Here is a 14,442-nt window from a genome sequence, read left to right as displayed (position 1 = left end):
TCAGTGCGGCAGCAGCACTCGCTCCATCGCGCCCTGCAGGTGTTCCCAGTTCTTCCACAGCAGCGCCAGCACGGAGACGCCCACGCAGGTGAGCGCCAGGTGGAGGCGGCTCCGCAGCAGCGGGGCGGTGAACTTGGCCGCGGTGGAGACGCACACCAGGATGACGGTGACGATGGCCAGCATGATGTTGATGCACTTGCCCAGCAGCACTTTGGCATCGGTGTGTTCCAGCTGCACCGTCTGCTGCTGCTGCTGCTGCTGCAGCTCCAGCTTCGACACGCGGGTCTGACACGACTCCAGGACCTCCTGCACACACACACATACACAAACACACACACACACACAAACAAGAACACAATGATTAGGGTTATGGGAATACTGAGACAGGCAGTAAAGTTAATTAGATTTGAATTGAATCCGCTCCATTAGAAATTAAGAGGAGGAGTGAATCACATCAGAAGTGATTAGATACTGGTTATGGTGGGAGAAACGAAACCTTCTCTCACTGTTTTGTAAATTGGTTTGTTTTAAATTGATACTTGATTATATATATAATTTGAATTTGCATATAAGATGAGAAAGATCTGTAAAAAATATCAGAAAATAAAGTAAAACAAAGCGTCCATTACATCCCACAGTCCAAATTGATAACTTGATAATATCTTGTTCTTTCCAAACAAACAGTCCAAAACTTTAAAAGTATTTAATTCATGATGAGTTATTACACGGCTCATACTTTAATCCTTTGTTCAAACCTGCTGCAAGTTATAATTTAAGTTGGTAACAACAATGACATGGAGGATGAAGAGTGGTTCCAGAAATAAACATTATAATTACTATTGTTTTATTCTTTCTCTCCGAGTAATAGTAACCATAGAAACTTTCCCCTGGTGACCAGCACTGTTTTGTAACTTTATTCTATTCTTCATATTGTTCTGTTGTTGTATTGAAAGTTATGTAAATCATATGCAGCAGTAACATGGGCTGGAAATGACTAAAGCCTCAGTTGGATTCTGAAATCAAAACTGAGGAGCAGATAAATCCAGGTACAAGGTTTTAGTAAATAACATCTTCTCATATTGACTGTAAACTGAGCGTCTAAATATATATAAATATAAATATATGAATATAAAAACATCACCTGTATGTCCCGGGCCCTCTCGTAGGCCTGGTACGCCACCTTCTCCTCGATGCTCGCCAGCTCCTGCTTCAGGTTACTGGTTTCATTCTGGTGCAGCTCCGTCAGGTCATTTAACTGGTCCTCCAGCCGCTCATACCTTACGACGCACACACACACACACACACACACAGACACACACAGAAACACAAAGAGTGGGTGGAGGCCGAGCGCCAAAGATGGAGTAAGAAAACGATGCATAATTCATGTGTGGGTGAGAGCAGCAGTTTATCTACAACTGCTCCGAAGCTGCTCAACAAAACATTTGCCCTCGGTTGACGCAGCAGCAGCAGCAGTCCGGGGATTTGTGTGTAAGCTCCACCGGCTATTTTTAGGAGACAAAAGCTGAAAGTAATGTTCCCCCATAAAACTGTCAAAAGCTGGTGTGAGATCAGCAGCTGATGTGCAAACTGAAATTACCCAGTTGTGAGCGTCACTGCAGGCGCTGATTGGATTATTGTGTTGTTTTGTGCAGTGCAGCTGCAGAGGAAAAAAACAGGACACAACAAACACTAAAGAACCCCTGCTGGTCAATTGTGTTATGTGTTTGTTTTTAGCCAAAGCACAAGAAGAATGAATTAACTCTTCAGATGTGTTAATTACAGATTTCACTCTATTTTAAATATTGTGTGTTTTCTTATTTCCGATGACAGATTGGACCCTTGTGGCCACAGATGAAACCAGACTTGTTCCAATCTGCTGTTTTTCACAGATGATTCTTCCCAGTGGATCTAAGTGTGTGAGCACCAGCTGCCACGGGTGAGGGGTTCGATTCCCTAAGGTGAAAAACACCACAAACCCGTGTGCCCTTCACTCACCTGTATCGCTCCTCCTGCAGCACCTGTGTGAAGTAGCCATAGTCTCGTTTGAACTGTGTGTTCATCGTCTCCATCTCCTCGGCCAGCTGTCCCTGAGCGTCCCTGATCTCACGCACCATGTCCAGCACCTCCCCCAGACGGGCGTTAGAGTCCGACCTGCCAGGACCCCCCGACCCGGCCATGGAGCCCCCTCCTGGGTTCCCGTTGGAGTCAGCGGACGCCGATGTCCCGGTGGAGCACTCGTCGTCGCTCTGGTACTTGCCCGCCTTGGCCACGGTGTTGGCGCTGCCGCTCAACCCCCTCGCCGAGATGTCCACCTGCAGCCCTGACCCCGCCTCCATGGAGCTCTTGAGGTGGGCGATGTTGTCGGCGCTGCCAAACTTGTTCCTGATGAGGTTGGCGATCTCCCGGGACTTGTTGAAGAAGAACGGCGGCGACAGCGACACGCCGGGCCCGATGGTCTTCACCTTGTCCAGCGCCGGGTGTCTCCCGGTGGCGCTGACGTCCCGCAGGCTGCCCTCCTTGCTGAGCGTCCCCGACTCCTTGCCGTCCTTGTGGCTTTGCTTGCCGTTGGTCTCGCTGTCCTTCATGCGGCGGTGGTACTGCTCCAGCTTCCTCTGCAGCCGGGCCACGTTTTGCGCCGACTTCTGGTTCTTCTTCTCAAAGACCTGGCGGATCCGAGACACCTGCTGCTTGTCGGCGTTGTTCACCAGCTTCAGGTACTCGGCCACGTTCTGGTCCCGGGCCGCCTGCTCCACCTTAATCTGCTCCGTCACCTGAAGGGAGGACGACAGAAGAAAAGAAAATATATATCAACTATTCAAAGTCTCTAAATACTGCATTTCTTCTTCATATATAAAACATTTGAAGTTGTAAAGTATCGTTGTCTTAAGGAGCTTTGTTGGGAGCAATATCAAGAGAAATTCACTTTTTACTTTCTGTTTATTACTTTATTTTATATTACTCACTGGGGGCAGCTCTTCATTAAACTAACTGTTTATTACCTCATCACCAGGTTCCTGTTTCTGCCCCAAATTACCTCCACAACTGCAGATAAAGCCCCAAAGTAATCAAACCACACTAAACTAACTCCACTCTGAGTAGTCTATCTAGAACTTGTTAAAAGAAATGAGTAGACGATTAGGACGTTGATAAAATGAATCACAAGATGTGGTGGAGCAGAACTTTTCATTATTTCAACTAATTCATTAAATGGGAATTGCCTCATTACTGTTTAAAAGAATCTCCAGCGAACTGAGCAGAGGGGATTTGATCTTCTCCTCCCGTGTGATGCATGCTCAGCAGCTCACGTGTCACATGTGTAAATTCACGTTACGTCTCCTCTGACCTTGAGGGTCTTCTGCTGCAGGCTGTCGATTCCCAGTGCTCCCTTGGTGAAATCCAGTCCCACTCCGTCATCGCCGACGCTGTCCACCAGGTTGGACTCGGAGCCGCCGCGGCGCATCGGCACCGGGATGCTGAGGATGTTGACATCGCAGCTGCCGCGCTCCGCCTGAGGACACGAGGGTGAGAAGGAAGATAAGTTATGATTGTATTTGCAAATTGTCTTTTTTAGAGATGCACATTTTGTCTGTGAAAGTCTCATGTCTGGCTCTGCAGTGTGTTTACAGACATTCAGGTTTTATCATGAACCAGAAACCTGCTGCACAATCTGGGGCCATTGCTCCATCAGGTGTTTTTTGACCCTTGTTCAAATACTTCTTTCATCTTCCCAGTTTTCTGGAAAGAAAAAGGCACAGGGCTTAAAGAGAAGAGGATCAAAAGAGTATTGAGTCATCTTCAGAGGCTTCTTGAGTTTTTAGATTTGAGTGAAGGAGGAGGAGGGGGGGGGGGGTGCAGCTGATGAGGCCGTAAATCTGTCTTAAGACGACACAATGGTCAAGTCAGCAGTGCAGAGCCTGGGGCTGCAACCCCCCCCACCCCCCCCTGTGCCTCCTGTCCTGAGAAATCCTCTCTGCTTTGACAAAGACACACAATTATGTAAGAAAACCTAAAATATTAGTAGGTGGTGACTCTAGTTTCCATGGCTTCAAAATACACACACACACAACCACAGACACACACAGACACACACAGGCAAACTGCTGACATGTCCTGAAGGCAGGTTCACTGACACGTCCCGCAGCATCAGGGGACACGTCCCCCGGCACCGAACAGACGTCCTATGATACCTACTGCTCTTCTTCTTTACCACGGTCATTCATGTTAATACTCTGAGATAAACAGCGTTTCTTACTACTCCTGATTCCAGATGGCTCACACACTCAGGACATCACACTTCTATCGGTCCAACCAGACGGCGAGAACCAGCCAGAACAAACCTGTGTAATAGATTTACAGGTTGTACGCTCACAAATTCAATTGCTTGGTTTTATCACGATACATGAGATAATTTGAGGCTCTTTCTAAACCGCTGCTCAGACTTTCTATCCCCCGGCAGCTTGGGATGAGATTTGAAAACACTTATAGCTTTAAGGAGACGGCCATGAACATTCAAACTTGCCCAGAACCACAGTATTTTTATGGTTTTATGTTTTTTTCCTCCAGGCAATGTACAACTGTGAGTACATTATCATTACAAAGCCGGGATAGTGAGGTCGCAAGTCCACCAGGAGCAACACAATCCTCAAAGAGATGTGTGTATCGCCTCTAGAACGGGGTCATCAAGGTGGAGAACAAGGGCTTCCTATCTCAACATACATGTGGTGACTCAACATCGAGTCACGCTATTCACATGTGAGCAGATCCCACTGTCATTTGCATGAAACCAGCACTGGGGGGGACAGGGGGGGACAGAGCAGAGACAGGGGGATAGAGCAGAGACAGGGGGATAGAGCAGAGACAGGGGGACAAAGCAGAGACAGGGGGATAAGGCAGAGACAGGGGGACAGAGCAGAGACTGGGGGACAGAGCAGAGACAGGGGGACAGAGCAGAAACAGGGGGACGGAGCAGAGACCGGGGGATGGAGCAAAGACAGGGGGATAGAGCAGAGACCGGGGGATAGAGCAGAGACAGGGGGGACAGAGCAGAGACAGGGGGATAGAGCAGAGACAGGGGGATGGAGCAAAGACAGGGGGATAGAGCAGAGACAGGGGGACGGAGCAGAGACCGGGGGATAGAGCAGAGACAGGGGGACAGAGCAGAGACAGGGGGATAGAGCAGAGACAGGGGGATAGAGCAGAGACAGGGGGATAGAGCAGAGACCGGGGGACAAAGCAGAGACAGGGGGATGGAGCAAAGACAGGGGGATAGAGCAGAGACCGGGGGACAAAGCAGAGACAGGGGGATGGAGCAAAGACAGGGGGATAGAGCAGAGACAGGGGGACAGAGCAGAGACCGGGGGACAAAGCAGAGACAGGGGGATGGAGCAAAGACAGGGGGATAGAGCAGAGACCGGGGGACAGAGCAGAGACAGGGGGAGGAAGCAGAGACAGGGGGATAAGGCAGAGACAGGGGGACAGAGCAGAGACCGGGGGACAGAGCAGAGACAGGGGGACAGAGCAGAGACATGGGGACAGAGCAGAGACAGGGGGACAGAGCAGAGACAGGGGGACAGAGCAAAGACAGGGGGACAGAGCAAAGACAGGGGGACAGAGCAGAGACAGGGGGACAGAGCAAAGACAGGGGGACAGAGCAAAGACAGGGGGACAGAGCAAAGACAGGGGGACAGAGCAGAGACAGGGGGACAGAGCAGAGACAGGGGGACAGAGCAGAGACAGGGGGACAGAGCAGAGACAGGGGGACAGAGCAAAGACAGGGGGACAGAGCAGAGACAGGGGGACAGAGCAGAGACATGGGGACAGAGCAGAGACAGGCGGATAGAGCAGAGACAGAGGGACGGAGCAGAGACAGGGGGATAGAGCAGAGACAGGGGGATGGAGCAGAGATCAGAGGGACAGAGCAGAGACAGAGCAGAGACAGGCGGACAGAGCAGAGACAGGGGGACAGAGCAGAGACCTGGGGACAGAGCAGATATCTGGTCAGCACTCAGCCTCTGCCCCCCGCTCTGCACTGAGGCCATTTAGATCACTGCACAGATGACTGGACACACGGCCAATACACATAAATTTCCACGGGGAAATATGAAGGGAACATTCACTTGTCTGGTGCCCTTCTCCGAGTAATAAAAAATGTATGAGTGGATGTGTGTGTGCTTCTCATAAAAGTGAAACATGGCGTCCAGTCGTTCTCCTCGGAGGAAACTAATGCTCGACATAAAAAGTGCTGCTCCAATCCTATAAATCAGATTATGTTTTTCTTTCCCACGACAAACAGCCTACAAGTACAAATTAAATTCCCGGTTTACTTTACATGTGCAGCTTCCTGGAAACTTTGATGCACAAGAAAAGAATCAATTTACAAGAACAGGCTCTGCTGCTTTCAGTTCTGTTTCTGTTTCTCTTTCGAGGAAACTGATCCTCTCTCTCTCACACGTCATCACAAAAACACGTCAGGACTGAAGAGGGAGGATTGATGAATCCATTTTCAACAGATAATTGATTGAGAAACGTTCTTTCTCTGTGGGCTGCGACGTCCTAATTGAAACTGATCCACGATTGGTCGAGTCAGTGTATCATCTGGACTTTGATAACACACCTCCTTCATTTTTGTGCGAATGGGAGGAAGAAGGGACTCATCGCCCTTTTGAATTCACTGTTTATGGTTCTGATGATGACAAGAATCATCTGTTAAAGCCCCAAACTGCTGCACAATCCACACAAAGCTAACAAAATGAGGCGGATGCGTGTGTCTGTGTGTCTGTGTGGGATTTAGATAGTATTTTTATTTCCAAATTCTAAGATTAGAGACTGCAGAGCAACCCTGTGGTCTGTACCGCGTGTGGAAAAAGAAAGAGAGTGAATGAGTGGGCCAGTGAGAGCTACTCCAACTCCCACAGATCCAGCTCCTCATCTGAGCGGCTCATTGATGGAGCCGGGAGTAAGGACCTTGCCACTGGGAGACTCTGGCCTGGCACCAACACACAGGAACCTGCCCAGGAAACCTTTTGGGTTGAGGAGCCAGAGGTGGAGCCGTGTCAGACACGAGGAGAAGGGGAACACGATGTTCCACCCGTCAGCTGATCAGTGTCATCTTGATAAAAAGCCAGTATGACAGGGTGGGACTCGATCATTGGTCAAAACACGACAAGAAGCTGTCGGCTGCTGATGCATGAGGGAATCGATCTGAGGAACTGATCCATCAACACGAGGCCTTTGAAAGAAAGATGAAACCTTCCATGTGTGCTTGAAAAGAAAAGAGTAAAGAAAAGAAAATGTCCTGTACATAAATGTTATTTGTCACAAGACATTTAAAGACATCAACTTAAAGACAAATGATGAATCAATAATGAAAATAATCATTAATTCCAGATGTAAGATGAACCAGTCTTAAGCAGCACAATCGCATTTTATGCTCTTTTGCATGGAGATAAAAAAAGCATTTAATTAATTCAGTAATTAATACTAATAATTAAATTTTGTTTGATTAATTTATCAAGAAAACATGTCACATATCTGCTGGTTATGATTTTCAGAGAGTGAACATTGATTTTATGATGTGATGAAGTAATAACTAGACGTACAGTCAAAATGAATACACCAGATTACACCTCATTAGTCAGTGTTCCTGGGATCGAACCCAACACGGGGCCACGCGCCCCCTGAACCAGATTAACTCAATGAAGCTGGTGTGTGTGTGAGTGCTGAGGAGCAGAGGATGATGGGATTGAGAGAGAGAGAGATTCAGCGGAGATGTTTGAAACCAGGGTTTTTAAAAAAGGCCCATCACAGAAAAGCTTCCTGCCGATGATTATACTGTTAAGTGTGATGCGGTCATGTGATGGTCCCACACAGGAGCAGAGGGGGAGGATCTGCACTGATGAAAGAAATATCAACAAAACATCATGAAATATGATGAATTAAAGAACAATAAATGATCTGACAAACTGTTTTTAAGATATTTCAGTTCAGAAGTTCTCGAAAACCATCTCCCTGTAGAGTAACCGTCATAGCTGGGCTGAAAATGGTTGGTTATTTAAGTCCTTCCCGTTTTCTTTACTTTCTATAAACACATGTTTTCTCACTTTCTTACCCGACAGCACCGAACACACAACTTCTCTGTTCAAACACGGAAACGTACTCTGGCACCATTTACAAGTTTTTGAAAGGCTTAATCCGGCGATTCCCTTTTCATATTTGCCAAGGCCACTCTGTTCCAGCCGACTTGAGAATAACACAGATGAGTACCCCCCCCCCCCCCCTCTCTCTAATTTATGACTGTGCCTCCCGAGGGCTCGAGAGGAAGCTCGCACACCGGCTCTAATGCACCCAGATGCCACAGAGTCAGTCCCAGTTACACAAACCCACAGCACCTGCAAAGTCAAAGATATCCAACCAGCTCGGAGTGGGCGGGGAACGCTCTGTACGGACAGATGACTAAAACACTCTTGTGCAACAAAACGATTGTATCCTCTGCATGAATAATAAATGAAACACGGTCGAGGAATGGATCTTTAACGGCGCTCTCCATCAAGAAGATTGCAATCGAGCTCAATGTGGGCTATTAAGCAGCGTGTGGTGTATAAATTTTCAAATTATCTTCACATAATCTTTGAAATATGGAGCCTCGGCTGTGGCACTTCACAACAGCATTACACGTCTGACTCCACTGCCTGGAGGACGTTTCTTATCTCAAGAGTAAACTTCTCCTTTATCCACGAGTCTGCTATTCAAACTGTTGGTTTCAGACATAGACCTAAGTCCAAAGATTTCCCTGGAAGTTTCTAGAGGGGCTGAATGTAAGAACTCAAATGTCCGAGTTAGTTTTTTCAGAACTTTTCCTGCCAGACCCCCCCCGGTGAAATGTCCGGTGAGCCCATACAAGAGATTACAGGAATGCAGAATACATTTTCTGGACAATTTCTGGGGTTCATGATGGAAAACAGCTCTATTGCATATTTGATTTGTGAGATTTAAACAGTTAAAAAGTAAGAAACATATATGTGCCACGAAAAAACATTAAAAACCGCACTGGATATTTGTTTTGAGTTTTTAAACTGTGTTCAAATCGAGCACAGAGGCAGAAACTAAGTTTTTACGACTTCAAGTACGAGGTGAAATGAGACATTTGGCTCATGTGAATCAGATCCACCAGCCTGAGGGGGAGCAGCTTGACTCTGTGACCAGAGAAGAGAAGCCTCCTGTGGGGAAGCGAGGAGCGGACACAGCAGAGAGCCACACACAGAATAAATGAAAAAGCCAGGAACAGATGGAAAACTGGAAATGGGCTCGAAGACAAACACGAGAGAGCGGAGGCAACGTTCAGCCTCGTAACGAGGGCTCGACACCAACGTCTCCTCATATGCTGCTCAGGCTGTGAAGGGAAAAGTGATTCAGAGCAACAATAACCAAACTGTCTGGACTAGATTTGAATTTAATATCATAATCGATCGGTTTTATGTGACAACATAAGAATCTGTTGTCAGAATGAGCGATAACAAGCAGATTGTATAAAAAAATATGGGAAAATAAACAAGAATAGGATAATAAAACTTTCTAGATGGTTTTGCATATATTTGAGGCGAATATCTTAAAAATCTTAACAGACAATTATTTTGTTATCAGCTCCACACAGATACAAATGCAATCACTTCTTCTTCTCTGTTCCAAAACAACAGTTGCACGGCTCTGTTCTATTATTAGAACAATGAAGAAGAAGAAGAAGAAGAAGAAGAAGAAGAAGAAGAAGAAGTGATCCCCAGAAGTTTAGCAGCAAATAGTAAAACGGTGACATTTACCGTATGTGACAGTACAGTTTTCGAAAGATGGAACCAGACAACTCTAACAATAACTCATCAAAATGCAGGATAAGCAACATACAGCTGTTTTAATATGTTAAATAAGTTGTATATTATTTGGAAGCTTGCTGGTATTGGATCTAAGATCTACACACAATCCAGAGAGAAAGCAATTAGTCCAAAGTCCAACATTTTTTTGATTCTGCCTTCGCTTGTGTTGACATCTTTGTTCTACTTTCTGTAACACACACACACACAGACACACACACAGGCACACACACAGGCCAAACCCAAGGTGGGGCTGAGGGGAGTAAACAGTGTGTGTGTGATTACAGTGTCGCTGCAAAGCCTGGAAACCAATTTCAAGTCCTAACAGGCCTCTCTCCACACACACACCCCGACACACACACCCAGACACACACACCCAGGCACACACACACACCCAGGCGCATACACACACGCTGACGTGGCGGGCAGAACAGGACAGGTCCACATTGTCCAGAGTCTGAGTCGTACAACATCCTCTTCTACCTGCAGGTGATCAGAAGATGCTGGATTCTGAGCTGAAAGGATCCTTCACTGATCAACACGTCTCTGCTCATTTGTTCTTCACTGTGATTGCAGTCGCTTCACTGCTGCAATGCTTTTACTGTCAAGCTTCTAACGCCACTTAATTGGATTCAACAGCACTTAAGCAATCATGTCACATTGGGCAATTATCTCATCTCAACGGCTTCTGCATTGATCTACAGGAACCACAAACCAGTGAAGACAACAGGGAATCAATGGGAAGTGTCTGAAAAGCGTTTAGCATCAGTGCCACTATCTGTTTGTGTTACTGCAAAAGGGATGTTGTGTGACATGAACAGGAAGGAAACAGTGTGTTTGACGAAATAGTGGCAAGTGAAACTGGACTGGAATGTGCCCCGTGACCAACGGGACCTGGGGGCCGACTGGTAGGATGTGTGGCTGTTCTCGGGGCCCCTCTCTGCTTTGGGGGGGCCCAGGTATAACTGCCTGCTTTGCCGACACTGTGGCAACGCCTCTATTAAAGGTCACAGGAGTTCTATATTTCAATATTTGGAAAAGAGCGAGAATCCTACATCACATGGCTTAGAAAGAAAAAAGAGCTTTTCAAAATTTCAGCCTTTGAGCAACATGTAAGCTGTTTGAGAAGACGTTTAATTTCCAGCAGAGCTCTGTAGTTTGTCAAACTGACACGTTCATAGAGAATGAAAGTGGCTCAGTGCTGCAGTGACATGCCCCCCCCCCCCCTTCCACTGCAGTGCCTCATTAACAATCCACAGATGGAGGGAGGAAGGAGGTCGAGACTGAGTCAGGCACTGAGACGTCCTCCTCTCATCCCCCCCTCGTCTCCGAACCGAGGCAGTTGCTGCAAGTTTGGGTTCCAGCTGATTGAGATGTGCACAGGGGACAGACGTCAGGGGACAGACGTCAGGGGACAGACGTCAGGGGACGACTGGCTGAGACTTTAGAAAGAACTGAAAAGAGTAAAGTTACTATAAAGGGATGTGATTTCAAAGATAAAACATGTTTGATTTTCAGGTTAACTCTACTTTACAGGTATTATGATGCGTATCATGATATAGATAGATACCCATAGATTTAAAAACAAACTGGACATTTACATTTCTGATGTCACTATGTGAACAGTTATTAAATGTCCTCCTCCGCACATCGTGGACTTCTTTAAAATGTCACGGCGCTCCCTCCTCCAGCTGCTGAGGGGCCTGTCTGGATTCGAGTGGTGGTTAAAATCGGCAGCTCTTGAATCTGCTGTTACACTCGAGTTTGTGCTTTTAAACTCTCAAACCACATTCGGCACAAACTGATGCAAAGAGGAAGCTGCTGCCTCAACTTCAACAGAAATCTGATGTAAATAGAGTCGTCAACATGGTTTTATAAAAAACACTTCTTCATGTTAGAGCAGTGAGATGAAACAATCTAAGCAGAACTCATCACTTGTTTTAAATCAGACTGGATGGTGTTTAATGTTAAACACAGATGTGCAGCTGTTAATCTGGTTTTATCTGTTTGTTGTAATTAACTAATGTCCCTGAATGAATGATGCTACTGATATTTCATGATAAAAAGCTATATTTAGTGAGGGCACATTAAATTATGTGCATTTGACATTTCCTACAATTTGACGGCTTCATTCAAGCTCGGCCGAGTCTTTCAGGGCTGGAAGCTTCATTCCAGAGTTTGTTTTCAAAGGAACTTATAGAGAAAGAGAAAAGATCAAAGAGGAGATGCAGTCGGCTTCACTGCTGTTTACAACACCAGAGAGAAACTGGGTAATACAGCCAATCAATGAATCCCAGCAGAGTGAGAAAAGAGGAGAGTTGTGGACGGACAATCGAGTTGAAAATCAATGAACTGTTGGAAATCCATTAATTATCTGGAGAGCTGGGTATCAGCTAATGATTCGCCCAATAAAGTTTGTTTCATTAAAGCAACGACGACACACACAACTTTGAAAAACCAAGCACAACGTGTACTGGGCCGTTTCCACTTTCCAGACATGACAGACTGGGTCAGGACGTCTTCCAGAGTTTGACTTTCACACATGAAGAAGAGTCGGTCACAGCACATCTGGATTAGCGTCTGTCCTTATCGCCTAAAGCCTTCGAATCTTGTCGCCTCTCCAAGTTGACATCTGTATGGATGTCTCATACTTTTTTCATCATGAGATATTTCTGTTCTTTTGTGTGTTTTTCCAGTTTTCCCACCATCACGTGTCGCTCTCACCGGCTCATTACCATGTTTTCCGGAGATTTAACCAGATCCACCTCACACAGATTCCAGTGCGTGTCCGACAGCAGCTCCACAATGACCACAGGACGGGTTTGTCCATGTGCAGCGAATAGCTCTACACAATCTGACCCATGTGTATTTTTATACGTGACCTCCTTTACACTCCCACATGCAGTTTGGGACCCGATTGAAAAAAAGGTTGTAATCTCTCGCCCGCTCTCTCTCCTCTCCTCTTGTAATCTGAGATTTTAATCTAGTTTTTTTTTTTACCAGAGCAAAGATTACGCCGGCTGCCGTTGCTCTTGTTCAGACGCTGCAGGGAGGAAATCAAAATGCAAAGGGAGGGGAGGGAGGGGAGGGTGGTGCTGGGTGAGGATGCAGATGTGTGAGGTGGAGCAAAAAGACAGAAACAGAGATTTAAAGGGCGCGGAGGAGGACGTGATGGAGAGAGAGAGTGACAGCGAGCGAGAGGGCGAGGGAGGAGAACGAGGGGAAAACCCTGCCCGAGTTTGAACTCCACAGGTGGATCATCAGGATCGGATTAGAGATTTAAAAAACAGAGCAATCACACAAGATAAGGTCAGAGTGTTGCATCGTGGCCTTAAAGGGAACAGTTCAACCACTGATTCTCAGACTGGTCAAATAAACAACTTAATACTTGTGGGATTAATCAGAGACATAAATCAACATTGAACCAGAGGCTCCACTACCCAGCAGCATATGAAGAATTGTTCAGTAAAGTCCAGACATTTCCAATAATTTCATTTCTGTAAATAGACTATGGTAGAAAATAATCCATAGATTGATGAGTCATAAACTGAATCACTTTAAAGGAGACATACACTTTTTTGTGTTCCTTTCCTCATTTTTTGTGTGTTATATGTTTTGTGCAAATTTTAAAAGCCATAAATGTCCCACCTTTTAAAAAAGTCCCTTCTCCTCAAACACTGCAGCGATTGACATTATGAGGATGTTGTCTGAAGATTAGAGCATGGAAACCTTTTCAGCTAATGACATGAATCATAATCAACCTTTAAATCCCACAGAACAGAATCAAAACACAAGAGTTCAAATCAAAGGCGAGATGTAGGAGCGATGTCTAAAGAGAAGCAGCTACTTCTCCACACGTGAAGGGCTCTTATCGTTAATGAAGCACACGCTCGGTTTGGCTGATTGCCTTTTCATTCAGTTTGGTCCCAACGCTGAACGTTAGGAACAGTCTCGGATTCGGCTTTTACAGCCGAGCCAGCAGCCTCACCATTAGTCGGGGGGGGGGGGGGGGGGGGGGGTGAAGATAGAACCACTGACGACTACAATCAGGGCTCAAATCCATCCCCTGAGTCCCTGAGGGGCCGAGAAAATCACTGAAATCTGTTAAGGGTCGTTGGACTTTCTGTTATTGAATAGTTCTAGACATAAATTCAAAGACATTTAAAGGAAATGAGAAAAGGTTGATCCACTGATGAAGTGTTTGTAGAACTGAATACTGCAGAATCAGGACAAAATATATTATTTTTAAGTGGGGTTCTTGCTTTTCCTTCATACAAAGAAAATCTGATTTGTATTTAATTTGTTTTGAAAACCATCTTAGGACAATATTTTTACTATCTATTAGTCTCGAGCTGCGACAGTTTGTCAATCAACTAAAACAACTTAAAACGAATCTGTAGCAATTTCAAGAATTAACGTTGAACATTTTTTGGATGCAGATTCTCAAATATGATGATTTAGTGCCTTTGAACAAAAAGAGAATAAATAACGAGATTTTAACTGTTTTCTGTTTGTCTGTCAGTTTTTCTAACAAAATGACAAAACAACATTAATCGATAACGACAATAGCTGCAGCCCCGAG

At 45.9% G+C, this 14,442-nt stretch overlaps 1 protein-coding gene across 1 annotated transcript in view; it reads right to left on the bottom strand.

Annotated features, from left to right (window-relative positions):
• tmcc3 (transmembrane and coiled-coil domain family 3) overlaps positions 1-14,442 on the bottom strand; it is a 30,474-nt gene continuing 16,032 nt past the window's right edge. Inside the window, exons 2-5 of the mRNA XM_053414604.1 lie at positions 3,344-3,508; positions 1,996-2,771; positions 1,142-1,277; positions 1-306 (exon numbers count right to left, since the gene is read on the bottom strand). Coding sequence (XP_053270579.1) covers positions 1-306; positions 1,142-1,277; positions 1,996-2,771; positions 3,344-3,508 — 1,383 coding nt within the window. The remainder of the gene's footprint in view (positions 307-1,141; positions 1,278-1,995; positions 2,772-3,343; positions 3,509-14,442) is intronic.

Source organism: Pleuronectes platessa, chromosome 22, assembly GCF_947347685.1.
Source record: "Pleuronectes platessa chromosome 22, fPlePla1.1, whole genome shotgun sequence".
NCBI classification, from domain to species: domain Eukaryota; kingdom Metazoa; phylum Chordata; class Actinopteri; order Pleuronectiformes; family Pleuronectidae; genus Pleuronectes; species Pleuronectes platessa.
The sequence above is the reverse complement of the archived record's forward strand: the minus strand, read 5'-3'. Positions and strand labels throughout refer to the sequence as shown.